Source organism: Hesperophylax consimilis, chromosome 17 (genome assembly GCF_061612785.1).
Source record: "Hesperophylax consimilis isolate HC1 chromosome 17, BYU_Hcon_1.0, whole genome shotgun sequence".
Lineage (NCBI taxonomy): Eukaryota > Metazoa > Arthropoda > Insecta > Trichoptera > Limnephilidae > Hesperophylax > Hesperophylax consimilis.
Genome location: NC_142852.1, coordinates 17,194,015 through 17,211,577, shown reverse-complemented (window position 1 = coordinate 17,211,577; position 17,563 = coordinate 17,194,015). Strand labels below are relative to the sequence as shown.

The window sequence follows — 17,563 nt, the reverse complement described above, 5'->3', positions numbered from 1 at the left end:
TTTTAGTGGTGGTATGCAGTAGTGAATAGTGGAAGTCAGGCACGCCCGAGGGAGACGTGGCACGATTAAGTGCAACTAAAACTTATAAAAAGTAAATTTTTCAATTATTTTGAATAATACAGGGTTTTCCAATAAGAGGTGTAATTTTGATATTCAATCGTAAAAGATCAATGGTTTCGTTGCTTGTGCGGCACGTAGCGCCGTCTTGTTGAAAGTAAACGTTGTCTAGATCAATACCATCCAATTCCGGCCATAAAAAATCATTAATCATCTCTCGATAGCGCAATCCATTCACCGTAACTGTTGCTCCAGCCTCATTTTTTAAAAAGCAAGGTCCAATGACTCCCCGCCGGACCATAAACCGCACCAAACAGTCACACGTTGAGGATAGAGAGGCTTTTCAACAATAACTCTTGAGTTTTCCGAGCCCCAGATGCGATAATTTTGCTTGTTGACGAAGCCACCGAGGTGGAAATGGACCTCATCACTCAAGATGATTTGCATTCGATTCACTTAAGTGAATTTTAATAATTTCAATGCGTTGTTGAAGCGTATATCGTTCCATTTTTATTAATGGCGTAGTTTCTACTTGTCAAATGTAAAAAAATGACAGCTTCAAAAGTAACATCGACCGAAATAGCGGGTTATTAAAAATGACACCTCTCATTGAAAAATTCTGTTTTATCTCCATCTCAGAAATAGACACAGTTTTCAAGTACACTAGAATTTACAACCTCAAAATATTACTCCAAACCACTCCAAACCATTCGTAACATCAAGCAACGGGTACACGTCAGCTTGTTGTTTTTAATAAAAACAACTAACCCCAGTTTATTTTTTTGTGCCGTGGATTACTACATCCCCGTTCCGTTCGCCGTGAAAAATTCTGACAGCTCTTCTCTCGTTCTCTGCTTTCTGTTGACTGTCCTTTCTGAACTTGAAGATCTCTAATTAATTGTTTTTAATTTTTTTAAAGCTGTGAAAATGGACAATTTGTTTCAGTGACAGCCGAAACAACTTATATCTGTGCAATGGATATATAAAATTCGTACGTGATTATTTATATAAAAATTTATAATTTTTATAAAAAATATGTCATTTTGTCTCCAGACGTTTGACATAATGTCGAAGATTAGCAGAAAATTTATCTTTACGAATATTGTGTGATTTTAAAAGATGAAAAACGTGTTGTTATTAATTATCATCCGTTTTTAATTCTAATTAATTATACGAAATGGTAATAAAAATCTCCATCGTAGACATTCTGGCAAACGTAGCTATTTAATCATTGATACATAAAATGTGTCAACCTATTTAACATTTATAATAATGCTATTTTATGAATGACACACCAAAACTCTGATGTTTTGAAATTTTTGACATGTATTGCGTTCTGTATTATGTTTGTAAAAACACGTAAAAGTATTTATTGTACTCAAGCGTATTAATGTGTGTACTGATAAGATATTTATGTAGGTTTTTTTTGTAAATTTTCGCCATGTTTTATGTTCTTAAAAGCCATTTTTGGGGATTAAATGAATAATTAAAACAAAAAATTAGGTAAACTTGTCGAATTCCGCTGCATGCAAAAGCTTTTGCAGGATATTTGCTGAATGATTCTGTGATTCTCCAATCCGCAGAATCCAAGGTGAAGTGATTACTCTCGGTGTGTAAAAATTAGAATTGGAATATTTTCAATTTAGTTTTTATTTTAACAAACTCACGTTTCAATAATTTTAGGAACAAAACAGATCACGTACGTTAGAGGAGATTTAGGGCTAAACCGGCGGCTAGACCACTGGAGAGACAATGAAATATTTGCCGCGCGAGTTACAGTGAAACCAGTGAAAAGTAATGTTGTTATTATTTTCGGGAGATGTAAACCCCCTATAATTTACCCTACATTCTCTTTAATAAAACAACACTTGATTTCAACTTAAATATCTAATGTAGACAACTATTTAAGTCGGGGGTTTACGTAAACAAGCACAAAATAGGTTTTTAGGGTTTAGTTTGGGTTATTTTAATAATTTGTGTCTATTTCCTAACCTTCAAACTTAACTTTGATTGAGAAAAAATGGAACTTTAATATTTTACCATCTCTCACCACATAAATAGTCATTTATTGTAGTAATTAAGTTGAAACCAATTGCTGTTTATTATTTCTTTTTGCTTATTAAGCGTGCAGTGGAATTCAACAAGATTAATAATTTTAAATTAGATATAGTTAGTGCAATACCTACATACTTGTCTGTATCTATCAAATACTACACAAGAATCCCAACTTCCCAGAGCCAGTAGAACTATGGTATCGCCAATAGAGTATGTTGTGAAGTTGAAGGGAGTAGGAAGGGAAGGAGATAAGATAGAGTAAAGTTAGGAATTACTTGACTATTATATACAGGGTGTATCGGCAAGTACCCGACAAACTTTAACCAGCTATTCCTCAGCACATTTGGAGTAAAAAATGTTATGGGCACTTTGCTGTCCGGTAACATTTTTTTTCCATTAAAAACTCAAAATAAATAAAAAATCCACACTCCGTCACTGTCATTTGCATTGTTTCTCGTGTTCAACAGCTGTTATTAGCAAGTGTGTCAAAAAGTGTCCTCGCTCTTTCGTACACACTAAATAATAATAGTTAAAAATGAGACGAATGGTGCCGTGCCATTTCGTTGTGATTGTAAAAGCGCTCCAACGTAGGTACGTACATACATTATTCAACGAAAATCGAACAAAATATTGCCAGATGGGTTTTCAAACTTTGACAAAGGATAAAACATTGGTGACATGCAGTGGCGGCTCGTGACTTTTGGGTGTACTAGAGTGCTAATATAAATAATAAGCGTCTTCGCTCTTTCCTACACACTAAATAATAATAGTTAAAAATGAGACGAATGGTGCCATGCCATTTCGTTGTGATTGTAAAAGCGCGCCAATGTAGGTACGTACGTATATTATTCAACGAAACTCGAATAAAATATTGCCAAATGGGTTTTCAAACTGTGACAAAGGATAAAACAGTGGTGACATGTGGTGAAAATATGAATAGTAAATTTTTTATTAAAAAAAAATGTTACCGGACAGCTAAGTGCCCATAACATTTTTTACTGCAAATGTGCTAAGGAATAGCTGGTTAAAGTTTGTCGGGTACTTGCCGATACACCCTGTATATGTAGATCTGGCAACTGAACAAGGCTAAAGCCATTTTGGTAAATTACAGAAAATAAAGACACGCTTAACCCATAGGAGCCGGCAAGGATATTCAATAAATAAAAATACATTTTTATACTTGATAAAGTGACATTTTGATTTTTGTGTTAAACAATCAACACAGTAGAAGTAATCAAAGGCAAAATGAATGAATAATGTCGACACTGCAATTGCAGTGCTTCGTAATGTGCGTCGGCACAATTATTCAACACTGCAAATGAAGGACTCCAGGTCTCAAGGGTTAATCCGCACATCTTATTTCAAAAACACTTTGTAGTCGGCAGATAATAATGAGAAGTAAGTATTCCAGTTTCCGGAAATGTAAAATAATGCACGTTAATAATTATTTTGTTCAAATTCAAATGATTGTTCACTTGGTAGCCATTGTTATTCATTAAATAAGAGAAGAAAAAAGCAACCTTTAAACTTCCACATCAATAACAATGGCCGCCAAGTGAACAATTGATTTTAAATTTTACGAAATAACCATTAAAATACATTATTTTACATTTAATTTTACTAAAATGTAAAATAATGCACGTTAAAGGTTATTTTGTTCAAATTTAAATGATTGTTCACTTGGTGGCTATTGTTATTGGTTAAATAAGAGAAGAAAAAAGCAACCATTAAATTTTCACATCAATAACAATGGACGCCAAGTGAGCAATTGATATTAATTTTACGAAATAAATATTTTTTTTAAATAACCACATTTCAGTTTGCTGAAATAGTTGATTCTCATTCTTATCTAACTTATATAAAATGTTTTTAAGGTGATGCACTACGTGGTGTAATATTTTAAATTGAGCCGCTATCAATAACAAACCTTACGTAGATGGCGATAAGGTTTAAATTCCCGCTTAACACCATTCGCCTGTTTTGATTTATGCTAGAAAAAAACATGGCCAAAAAGTGCCTTTTATTTTATTTTGTTGATGTTCAGGCATAATTATTGAATTTTTTTCTGATAATTTTATAAATAACTTAATTTGCCACATTATACAATAAAATCATAACCGAAAATGGGTTCGTAAGTAGGAGATTTTGAACTTTAAAGCAGTTTTCATAGGCCTTTACATTATTTTTTTCTAGGCTTATAAAAAGACTTATCTAAAAAATACTCGATTATTTCAAAGGCCAGGATGTATTCTACTCGCAGTATTTAATTAAAGCATCTGAAACATTTCTAGGTGACCAAATTTTCAAACCAAAAACACATGATTTTTCATTACTACGTATGGCATCGCCTTAAATTGAAATGTGCGTATTAACCATGACATAATGGTAACAGAAGTCGGGGACGCCCGTGGAAGACATGGCACGACCAAGTGAATCAGATACTTTGGTCTGGCCATGTCAAGAGTCAGAATAATAGAAGAGTATGTATGAATGTGAATGAGGCAAGGAGTGTGTGCCAAGAACGAGTTGTTTGGCGGTCCGTCCTCTCTGCATACCCCTGCGGCGAAACGGTGTGATGGTTAGTTATTTAGTTAACCATGACTATCCTGTATAAATACCAGTTAAGGTAGTTTGGGGGACATTAGGTTAGTTCGGGTTACGTTAGGTTTGTTTGTTATTTTTCTTAGCTTTTCTTCAATATTTTGCCATCTTTTATTGATTGAACTGTATCCTAATGTTTTATAATGTGATTGTGTTGGCTGTACCACTAGTATTATTACATTCTTATTATTATATTATATTCTATTAGTAGACTCTGTGCAGAAACGGGCGGTCCGTTTGATAGATTCCCCAATCTTAACAAACGGACTGCAATCTTTAGAGCACAGGCGTCAGGTAGGTATGCTGTCCTTGTTCTATCGGTATTACAATGGATGATGCTCTGAGGAACTAGCGTCATTGATCCCTTCGGCACCGGTGCGTAGTCGGGATACACGCCAAACGCGCGCCCAACATTTGTACACAGTTGACACTTGTCACATGAGAACGGGTCGCTTCTACGATTCGTTCTTAAGTTCAACAGCTCGGCTGTGGAACGAACTGCCGGCCTCTGTGTTTCCTCCCTCCTACAACATGGGACTCTTCAAGACCCATGTTCACTCCTTCCTCTCCACAAAAAGACCCTCCACACAGCATCCCCAAAGATGACATAGGCCCTGAGGGAAATTATTTTCTTCAGGGCCTCCTGTGTGGAGTAAATATAAAAAATAAATAAAAATTCTAACTTATTCATACAATGATGCTCCGAGATGAGATTACTTGTTTATTATTTACCAAGTACAGAGATTATGGATGCTTAATATAGGGTTTTCCAATAAGAGGTGTTATTTTGAATAGCTCGCTATTTCGGTAGATGTTACTTTTAAAGCTGTCATTTTTTGACATTTGACAAGTAGAAAATACGCAATTAATAAAAATGGAACGATACACGCTTCAACAACGCATAGAAATTATTAAAATTCACTTGAGTGAATCAAATGCAAATCATCTCGAGAGATGAGGCCCATTTCCACCTCGGTGGCTTCGTCAACAAGCAAAATTGTCGCATCTGGGGCTCGAAAAACCCAAGAGTTATTGTTGAAAAGCCTCTTTATCCTCAACGTGTGACTGTTTGGTGCGGTTTATGGTCCGGCGGAGTCATTGGACCTTACTTTTTCGAAAATGAGGCTGGAGCAACAGTTACGGTGAATGGATTGCGCTATCGAGAGATGATTAATGATTTTTTATGGCCGAAATTGGATGGTATTGATCTGGACAACGTTTACTTTCAACAAGACGGCGCTACGTGCCACACAAGCAACGAAACCATTGATCTTTTACGATTGAATATCAAAATAACACCTCTTATTGGAAAACCCTGTACTAGTTACAAGCTGGGATGTGAGAGAGAGATGAAACTAATACATGAGCTTTTATACTACTATAATATATCTGTCTCGTTTCACACTGACGGAGTCAAATACCTGACTGTATTGTTCCACATAATGTTTAAGCCTATTTGGGAGTCCTCAATTAGTAAAAGCGGCAGATTACCATGCAAATATGCTTAAAATTAAAACAGGTAAAGGGTGTATCATTTTTTCATATTTAAAAATTAAACATCCTAATGGGTTCAAACTCGTTTTAATTAACGTTAAATTACAGAGGAATTTTAGAATTTTAATTTTTAAAAAACACCATTTACAAATGAGCACCATCTCTTTTTTCACACTCATTGGGTGGTATTGGGTTGAAAGCTTTACATCTTAAATCTGGACACCTCGGTGGCCAGTTGATGTCTCTTCGGCGACTAATTACTCTTTCGGGAAATAAATCGTGAAGATCAGCTAACGAGTCATTTGTTACATGGGAAGCGACTCCATCTTGCTGCAAAAATCTGTTGCGATTGTAGCCAATCTAATTTTGCATTCTGGAGCAATATCGATCAGAATGAAAAAAATTCTGAGACACCTGTCATTTCGTTTAAACAAAAAAACACTAAAGCTATTGATATTTTGTAAAATTACAATTTTTTTGTTTAAAGTTAAAATGTCATGTTTCATCATCATCATCACTTTTGGCTCTACAACCCCTGGTGGGTCTTGGCCTCCTCAAGAGTCTTCCTCCACTCATCTCGGTCCCGCGCCAGCTCTCTCCAGTTTCGAAGCTCCAAGGCAGACAAATCTTTGAGGACGTTGTCGCTCCATCTTAACCTTGGCCTTCCCAGGCTCCTTCTCCCTATCGGTCTTGAGCTCAACAGGGACTTTGGTTCTTGATGCTCGGTCATTCTCTCCACATGACCTAGCCACCGAAGTCTTCCCAGTGACATGAACTTTGTGACGTTTAGCTCCTTAAACAGAGTATAGAGCTCATTGTTATAACGTCTGCGCCAAAATCCATTTTCTAGAACCGGCCCGAAGATGCGCCTCAAAATTTTCCTTTCAAAAACGTCCAGTGCTCGCTCATTCTTCTTAGTTAGAACCCACGTCTCGGCTGCGTACGTAAGCACTGGTCTAATTAGTGTTTTGTACACTAATACCTTGGTGGTTCTGGAAAGCAGTCTGGATTTTATTTGTTTTTGTAGGCGGAAATAGCAGCGGTTTGCATTCACGATGCGCTTCTGGATCTCCTCTGTAGTGTTGTTATTGTTTGTTATCAGGGAGCCCAGGTATGTGAATCTTGGTACCGTTTCAAAATTTTGTTTCCACATACGAGAGATGGGGTTTGTTGGGTACATCCTACGGCCATGTATTTGGTCTTCTGCTGGTTTACTACAAGACCCATATTTTTGGCAGAACTTTCAAGATTTATGAAGGCGTCTTATAAATCATCGGGATGTTTCGCAATTATGTCGATATCATCAGCGTAATCCAATAGTTGCACAGAGTCATGTTTACGCTTTTGTCATGTTTACGCTTGCGAGATGTCTCCATTTTAAAATGTGGCAGAACGAAATGAACAGAAACACATGCAACAGTTTCTAGAATACACCAAGAACTAACGGAAAGGTTCTAAAACAATAATAATGTCCCCTGGTGAGTGATGGTAAATGGTCAGCTCTAGACTAGACTAAAACTAGATTCATACTAGACGGTGGTATAGTAACTGAATATCCAAGAGTACGACAGTGCAAAGTCTCAGTGTACAAAGTTTGGCCCTCGAGTCTGGGCACACGGCTTGAAATTAATAATATCGGATTATAGTATTATCGAATAATGGGGCGGCGCATTACCGAGAGAGTTCAGTAAACAAATAAATAAGTGTTTCTATTTTATTTATTATTATTACACGCCCTAATGGGCTTTTACATACTACAAAGTTTAATAGTAGAGTATCACAGTTATTATAGATTCTACAAAATTAAAACAATAAAGGAAACATAATACAACGAAAAAAGAAAAAATATTAAATGTTACAACAAAAGCATATAATAAAATAAGATACATTAGTAAAAATGATAAGAAGTCTCACATAAATAGATATTCAAAATAAAAATATATATATTACGGAAATTATAGATGTCTATTTGTGTCTCGATATATAAAAGAATTGAAATAAACAATATTTATATTGATTATTTTTAAGATGCAATATATCTCCCAGATCAGAGTATTTATTTCCGAGACTGTGAAGTCTTGGAATCGGGGAATTTTGATAAGACAGTGTCCTTGTGTTGTAAAAATAAAAGGGTAGTAAATTTCGGCAAGATCTTTTGGGTATGTGGATGCTGATTAATTGGAGTAACTCAGGACAGTCAATTTTGTAATGAAGTATTTTATGTAGTACTATTAAATCTGTGTTTATTCTTCTTTCTGAAAGTTTTAATAGGGACAATTTATCTAGTAAGTAGTTATAATCAATGTTTTCTACAGGAATATGCAATTTATAGTTTATATACTTCAGGAACTTATGTTGAATCTTTTCAATGTTATCGGAATGAATATTGTAAAAGCGAGACCATAACGTAGAGTTATACTCTAGTTGGCATCTAACAAGGGATGATAAATGTACAACATGATAAATGTGCCTACATTATTGAAGTCTTTTGAAATTCTCAAAACAAATCCAAGAGTCTTAAGAGCCTTATTGATAATGTTATTAATATGATACACAAAAGTTAGTTTGCTATCGAACAATATACCTAGGTCAATAATTTCACTGACGCAATTTAAGTTTTTATCATTTAATGTATATTGAAAAAATATAGGATTATTTATTTTGTAAAAATTAATGAACTGACATTTCTTTATGTTCAATGCAAGTTTGTTGATAGAGCACCATTCAAAAAGATTTCTCAAATTAGTTTGTAATATAATGCAATCATTTATGTTATTAATCTCTTTATTTTATCGATTTCAGGTTTTAAATCACCACTGATAACATGAATTCCAAGTGGAATCACGCCGAGGACTTGGATTTCTCCAACCAGGATGAAATACCGCTGCAGAGGATACCGTACGATGCGAACGGACAGGCCGATCTGCCCGGTGATGGTAAAAAGGACTTTATTTGGATTCCAGTCATAAAGCAGGAGTATCTTGATATACCCAATCCGTTGAAAGAGGATATTAAAGAGGAAGGTTGGTATATTAATTATGTTTATTTCTTTGCCAAATATTCATGTTCTCCATAAAACGGTTATACACCAATATAATGGGGAGAAGATTAAAAATTTGAGATAAATGCAAGTGTAAAAGGTCATGGGGCAGATTTACTATTTTGTGACATACGTCAAAAGATAGTTGCTGTACTGTCGATGGTCAATCAAGCAGAATCGTTAAGCAGCTCTGTTGGTTGGCGAGTTCTGATGGGCAGAAGTCCTCGCTTTCGGAGTATAAAGAAGTGCATAACATATACAGGGTGTATCGGCACGTACCCGACAAACTTTAACCAGCTTTTCCTTCTCTCCTTCCTTTCTTTAAAAAAGACACTCCACACAGCATTCCCTAAGATGACATTGGCCCCGAGATAAGTTATTTTCCCTATGGCCTCCTATGTAAAGCTAATGAAATTTTATTTCTGTGGCTCATTCTGTCTGTGCAGATAGAGAAACAATAGCTCGTGCCGATTTTACGTCCAACAGATTGTGCTGTTTTTCACACAGGTGGCAACTTTATAATATAGGCATATAAAAACACATGCATATTTGAATGCAACTTTTACTTTCGTAGATTTAAGATTTTTAACAACTTACTTTTTTATTTATATAGATGAAATAAATGGGATCTGAAATTCGGCAAATAGACTCCTTGTCAATGACAATGCATTCTATCCTTTTGGTAACACTCATGCACACATACGCTTTTTACTATCCAATAGGGAATTCTCTTCACACCAAAAAATCACTTATTATTAATTATTCACATGTAGAAACACTTCAGACCCAAGAATACATAGTTTTTATAATTTTCTAAATCATTTATTAAAGTTATAATGACTTTAAAAACAGGCGCGAACGAAATATTTCAATGCAGCTAAAAACGCCCGGTGATTGATCAAGCGTTCAAGGGCGAACGATGACGTCACTGTTGACCGGCCTGAGTAGATCCTGCAAACCGATGGCGGCGGCGGCGGCGGCAAAGGTGTGACGTAGCGGTCAAAATGGCGCATGACCGTTTTCAGAGCCGAAATAGCACGCAATTTTTAAAACAACTACAAAAAATTCAAAATGCATTTAAAAAAAAAGAAAAAAAAGAGGCACATAATAAAATAATTATCTTTATTGAAATAAATTATTTACAAAATGCACGAGAATTCCCTATTAGAATTTGGTTTAGTTGCAAGAGGTATTGACTACAGTCTGGAGAATAGGGGAATATACAGGGTTTTCCAATAAGAGGTGTTATTTTGATATTCAATCGTAAAAGATCAATGGTTTCGTTGCTTGTGTGGCACGTAGCGTCGTCTCGTTGAAAGTAAACGTTGTCCAGATCAATACCATCCAATTCCGGCCATAAATAAATCATTAATCATCTCTCGATAGCGATCCATTCACCGTAACTGTTGCTCCAGTCTCATTTTCAAAAAAGTAAGGTCCAGTGACTCCGCCGGACCATAAACCGCACTAAACAGTCACACGTTGAGGATAGAGAGGCTTTTCAACAATAGCTCTTGGGTTTTCCGAGCCCCAGATGCAACAATTTTGCTTGTTGACGAAGCCACCAAGGTGTAAATGGGCCTCATCACTCAAGATGATTTGCATTTGATTCACTCAAGTGAATTTTCATAATTTCAATGCGTTGTTGAAGCGTGTAGCATTCCATTTTTATTAATGGCGTAGTTTCTACTTGTCAAATATCAAAAAATGACATCTTCAAAAGTAACATCTACCGAAATAGCGGGCTATTCAAAATAACACCTCTTATTGGAAAACCCTGTATAATACATATATTTTTTTGTAATAAAATTTAAAATGTTTATGTTTCAGTTGAGAGTGAAGAGAGTGAACAGGGCTTGGACAATTTGAATGATCCTTCATTTTCCGACGACGATATTGCCTTAAACGAGCTCTTCAAAAAGAAGATCTTCATTTGCTCAGAATGCGGTGAGACCTTCAACAAAGCGCTTCATCTTAAAAGACACGGCGCCATCCACAAAACGAAAGAAACGAAAAAAATGTTGGAAAAACGTCGACGAAAAAAAGAAAAAAAAGAAGAAATATTGAAGCGAAAACACATCTTGAACAGGATGAAACTACTAAAAAAAGAAAAAATCATCAATTGCAATGTGTGTAACAAAACATTTAGTCATCACAAACTGTTGAAAAACCATTATTTGACACATCAAGTCGACGATATATCTATATTCATCTGCGAAGAGTGCGGCAAAAAATTCCGTCGTCAAGACACTTTAGCAAAACACCGCGAGCTTCACAACAAGGATCAAACCTACGAATGCATCGTCTGCACGGAGATTTTTAAACGGAAAGGCAAACGGAGCGAACACATGCGCGCAGAACACACTGACGCGTCTCTAACATGCAAAGAATGCGGGAAAGTATACAACGGGATAATACCATTGAAGAAACACTTTGTCTTGCATACCAATGTAAAGCCGCACGCTTGCGAAATCTGCGAGCGCACATTCAAACGCGCCGATTACTTAAAAGAGCATAAACTAACCCACGAACCCGATCGATCGTACACATGCGAAGCTTGCGGTAAAAAATTCAAAAGCCGCAGCAATCTCCGTTCGCATAAACAATCACACATCGAAGAACGTCCGTTTTCTTGCGAACTGTGCGCGAGCGTGTTTAGAAGATCGCAAGCGCTACGAATACACATGCAGTTACACAAAGGTTGTACTCAGTACACGTGCTTGCATTGTGGCAAGGCTTTCGCCGAAGATATCATATTAAAACGGCATCTTTTACTGCATAACAGTTCTGTCATACCTTGTTTGATGTGTGATAATGTGTTCGCGGATGAAACAAAACTAAGAGAACACATGCCGGTGCACATTATCGTGAAACCTTTCCCGTGCGAGCTTTGCGAGAAGTCTTTCACGTCGAAAACTACATTAAGTCGACATACTCTGGTTCACACCGATTCCAAAAAGTATCCTTGTCATTTGTGCGAGGCCGCGTTCAGGCGGAAAGAGCATTGGCAATCGCACGTACGGAGGCATATGAATGATAGGCCGTATTGTTGCGACGAGTGCGGAAAAGGGTTCACGATGGATTATTTACTTAAGAAACATAAAAAAATTCATATAAGGATAGCGTTAGAGAATGAATTACTGGCAAAAAGCAAAGAACATGAAGATATCGGAGGTTTAAGTATAGAAAAAGTTCCCGATGACGTAGTTTGATTAATCATATTGTTTGCGATAGATACTCTGTGTCTCTCAGTATCGCTCTGGTGAAAGACCAAACAAAGGAACGATCCCGGATCTACTTAACCCTTTCTGACCTGAATTAAACTTGGTGGTTGGAGTTATTTGAAATATATATATATACACGGTGTCCGGAAACTCGTAGTACAAGCGGGAAACTGGAGAATCTACACCACATGGGGAACCCAAATAAACATAAAGTTTTTTGATTTGAGCATTTTCACAAAAAAAAAAAAAAAACCAAAAAAAATATTTTTCGGCTATTTTAGGGTTAAAGTTTTTTCTGGTGTTTAGGGTTGAACAACAGATGTTTTAACCCTGCAGAGCAGAAATATTTTATGATAAATGAAGGGTAATTTCAAAATAATGCTTCAAATCCGAGTTTCTTCATTTGTTTTACTTTCAAATAGTTTTAATTAGTTGGGTACTTTGATCTTCAGTAATAATTTATAAGAATTTTATTAAAAAAAAATCAACTTCTAACTCGATTTACTCGATAACGAAAGCTCAAATAAAAAAAAAATATACTACAAAATCGACTCCAAATGTGATGTAGATTCACCAGTTTCCCGCTTGTACTACGAGTTTCCGGACACCCTGTATATATATATATATTTTTTTTTTTCAATAGTTTAGAAGTTATTGCTTCTTTTATTTGAAGGAGCACTAGGCCTCAGAGGGCATGTTTTTCATAAACTGACAAATCGTACTCTGTATATCAAAAATATTACATTTTAGCAAATTTAAAAAAAATACATGAAAATTAAACTTTGAAAAAATACCTTCAAAACTTACATCACAAAAAAATCGGGAGAAAAAATTTGTTGTGATCTCAAAAATCACCTTTCAAAATGTAAAAATGGCTACCGCCTGAATTAGTAGCTAAAATACAATTAAAAAAAGTTCTGAAATCTTTGTATTTTAAAATATACGCACAGTCTGAAAGGGTTAATGATAAGGAATTGTCCTTAAAATTGATGACTTTTTTGCTGTCGTCTGAGAGAACTGGAAGCACCGTTAATGAAAAATTCATTAATTTTAAGATTTACAACAATTTCTTACCCTTAATCAGAATTGGAATCGACCATAGTTAACGAAAAGCCGTTAATTTCAAGGTTAAGGACAATTCCTTATCTTTGTAGAACCAGAATTGCCCCTTTGTTCTAAATAGCTAGGTACTTGCATTGCATTCGTATTTATTATATATTACCATCCATCCAGAATCGGAATATTTCTTAAAATGTTTATTCAAACTGAATAGTCAGCTACTTTATATTCGGCGTGTGACTTTAATTTTTTGGGTAATTAAGTTATTTCAACATTATAATTTATGCATTTTATTTTCTTTTGGTAGATTGCAGGTTCAATTCCCGTCTCGAAAATATGTACTAACGGCGTAACGAGTTCAATTCTCTGCTAGCTAAGATCTACATCATTGCACAAGCAACGTGCAACCACTGTAATGATGGTCTTAGGATTACTTCAAATATCGTCAGGTTATTTGTAACATAGAAATGTTTATCTTTATTTATTTGGACATGGCGTGCTTTAGATAAATGCTAGGAAATAATTGACAAATAATGACAGGTACAGCAACTGAAGTTATGATAGCATTATAGTTTTGACGTTACGAGAATTCAACAATGATCGGTGGCCACGCAGGTCTCGTGATTTCGCAACAAGTTGTTTGCGAAGTGAGTACACAACACGCGTATTGGAAACTTGCGCATCGGCTACTTGCTTATCCATGTGTGAGAAGGGCCTTTATGAAGAGTGGCTGGGGTTGATGTTAATAGGTTAATTGCCAACTCGGTTCGAATGTCTGGAGAAACTCCGCACCCGCCAATTGGCGTGTGCTTTAATACAACTGTCGCGACGTGTTGTTTTTACGCCGGACCAGTGCTTGAAAGAATCAAAACAAATTGTGCGAACGCGGTTATTGACTACCTACTCTAGTTTTAAAGTTATAGCATGTTGAATATAGGTAACAGAACGCTCCATTTTTTACATGTCGAAGTTTTCATTACTGGCCAAGAATGGCAGATAACCCATCAAATCTAATTGGATTTATGAAAGAAAACATTGTCAAAAATGGTGTTATTTTGTTTTAATTTTCATCTATTCACCTCTTGTTCGTCAGCATATCTTTTACCCTTTTTGTGAACAGTAATTTGGAGGATATTGTCCCAGAGATGACGCAGACGGTTGTCCGTTGTAAACGCGGTCGGACTAGACAGTAGGACAATAGCCAGTCGCTCCACGTGTACATATCTCGTCGCTTGAATCTCGTATTTCAGCTTAAAATTGTCGTATAAATGGAACATTACAATACATCTTGGTATAAAAGATTCAATATTTTTCGTGAACTCACTCGTAACGCATGTCAACATGTATCCATTTACTACGGTTGTATTGTCCCATTGTTCTGCTCTGCGCCGTTGAGTCTGTTCACGGTGCAGGGACAGGGACATATCATATTGTCTTCTTAATTAAGTTATTACCAAAATAAAATCACCTGGCGTACAGCGAAGATTTAGCATCGGCAATCAATAAGTTAATTTAAATGTTATATTATTTATTATGCTTTCCTGTTATTTAAATAATGTTTATTTGAAATAACACTGTTTTCATGTGCATTACAGCTTGACAAACTTAAGCTTAACAATTGGCGGCCATCGCTAGTGTAGATTTAAAAAATTATCGTTTTGTTATTTTGTCTTTCGGCCGCCTTCAAAGTTCAGTGTGTCAAGTTACATAATTTTTTGTTTGAAATCAGTTTTTGACTCTATTTTTTTTTTAATAATTTACCGTTTTTTTTATTTTTATGTCTGTACTATATTACAGACCGTTTTATTCACTGAAAAAATATTCCATAAAAGTGTAATCAGCACCAATTTGAATGAAAACTGATGTTGCCAATTTTTTGAGACATTTTGACTTTTAGGTCCCAACGGAATTCAAGAAAAAATGATATTTTATATCAATTTTCAGAGAATTTTCAGAGATTAAGATCAATCAATCGTACTCCAAGCAGTGGACACATCCGCAACACACTTTTAACCCTTAATGTGCCGAGAAATCCACCGTGGATTTATGACGTTTTTACCCGTAGTGTGTCGACGAATCCACTGTGGATTCGCTAGTAGTCCACCGTACTTTCCCCCGGTTTTATTGTATTTTGTAACATAAACAAATCTTTAAAAAAATTCACCTGGCAATGAAATAACCTGTCATAATATTATTCTAGACTCTTGTTTTGTCACAAGAAAATATATTTTTTTTTTTATTCATTTTCGGGAAATCGACAGTTTGCATTTAATCAGTTTGTACATAAGTATTATATATTAAAATAAAACCAATTGTGGATTTCCTCACTTTACCTCTACTGAGACAGCATAATATGGAATAAGTAAATTAAATTTGTGAGAAAGGAATATGAATTTAAAAATTTATACAAAACAAATTATATAAAACGAAAAAAAAACAATACATTTAAAGCCATGGAGAGAGGTTGTAGATATAAATCAAATCATAATATTCACAAACCATCAGAGAAATATTCTTTTATGGACCTCTTGTATTTGGTAAGTTCGCAACTAAAAATATCAACCTTGGATAATATGCTATTGTAATTATTACATAGTCTGTTCAGGCAAGAATTCTGCTTAGAGTTAGTTTTGCTCTGATCAACCCTGAACAGGACACAAGAGCGTGTTGAACGCGCAGGTACATTGAATGGAATCTTGTTTTAATTTTAACTTTCGTTTTTCATAGCCACAGAAAGCGTCATCTAATTTATTTTTTACTGTGAAGATAATTTATTTAGCCTTATGGAAAATAGAATAAAACCCAGGAATATTTTCGTATTTCTTTATCATATTGAGAGAAAAAACATTTCTCTGAATATAAGTACTTATCCTGGGGGAAATACATAAGACAGATATACAGGGTGTATCGGCACGTACCCGACAAACTTTAACCAGCTATTCCTTAGCATATTTGGAGTAAAAAATCTTATGTGCACTTTGCTGTCCGGTAACGTTTTTTTTTAAATAAAAAATTTATTATTCATATTTTCATCACATGTCACCACTGTTTTATCCTTTGTCAAAGTTTGAAAACCCATCTGGCAAATATTTTATTCGAATTCCGTTGAATAATGCATGTGTGTACCTATATTGGCGCACTTTTACAATCACAACGAAATGGCACGGCACCATTCGTCTCATCTTTAACTATTATTATTTAGTGTGTGCGAAAGAGCGAAGACGCTTTTTGACATACTTGCTTATAACAGCTGTTGAACACGAAACGCAATGCCAATGACAGTGATGTAGTGTGGAAATTATAATTTTTTTTGTTTTTAATTGAAAAAAAAATGCTACCGGACAGCAAAGTGCCCATAACATTAAAGGAATAGCTGGTTAAAGTTTGTCGGGTTAGTGCCGATACACCCTGGCACACTAAGGAGTACACGGTCGCAGGCGGACGGCATTCTGAAGGTTAAGGGTTTATCTATTCTTTGATGTAAGTAATTTATTTTTTGTATATTATAGAGGGTTATAGGTAAAATGATTGAAATCAAATGATCGTAACTCGCAAACGATTGTAAGCAAAATTAGTGTCTGTGTACTCATGTGATGTTAAAGTGAAGATTTGATATAATTTACGTGTAATCATTTACTTTATGAGATAATGAACAATACTTTTTTATACTTGTCATTATCATATTGAATGCTGGTTTTACAGAGTTTATATTACGTAAATCTAAATAAAATAACAATTAAATTGTATTTACAATCATTTTTAATTTAACAAAAAATGCGCTTACGATCTTTTTAGATACAATCTTTTTACTTAGGATTAAAACGTCGGTTACCATTATAGAGTTTTTTCAAATTGTTAAGTAATAAATAAGATTTTTATGTATATAGAGAAAAGTTTACATATTGCAAATAATGTAGGTGAGTTACCTAAATAATTAAATACTACATATTAATTTGGTTTCATACAAGTGTTTTATTTTTGTTCCTCGTCCATTTTATTATACACACGGCGTCACAAAGATCGCACATCTTCG

The 17,563-nt window shown here is 35.1% G+C and overlaps 1 protein-coding gene across 1 annotated transcript; it reads left to right on the top strand.

Moving 5' to 3' along the window:
* Nucleotides 1-922: 922 nt before the first annotated feature.
* LOC149416115 (uncharacterized) lies at nucleotides 923-16,855 on the top strand. The gene is made up of 3 exons (XM_089641564.1): nucleotides 923-1,048; nucleotides 9,010-9,230; nucleotides 11,078-16,855. Exons 2-3 carry the CDS (start codon nucleotides 9,032-9,034, stop codon nucleotides 12,457-12,459), a joined length of 1,581 nt encoding a protein of 526 aa, XP_089497690.1. The 5' UTR covers nucleotides 923-1,048; nucleotides 9,010-9,031; the 3' UTR covers nucleotides 12,460-16,855.
* The last annotated feature ends 708 nt before the right edge of the window (nucleotides 16,856-17,563 follow it).

Coding starts and splice junctions, on each gene's coding strand:
- LOC149416115 (XM_089641564.1), top strand. CDS start 9,032: ATGAATTCCAAGTGGAATCACGCCGAGGACTTGGATTTCTCCAACCAG. Junction 9,231..11,077: donor AGAGGATATTAAAGAGGAAG/GTTGGTATATTA, acceptor TTTATGTTTCAG/TTGAGAGTGAAGAGAGTGAA.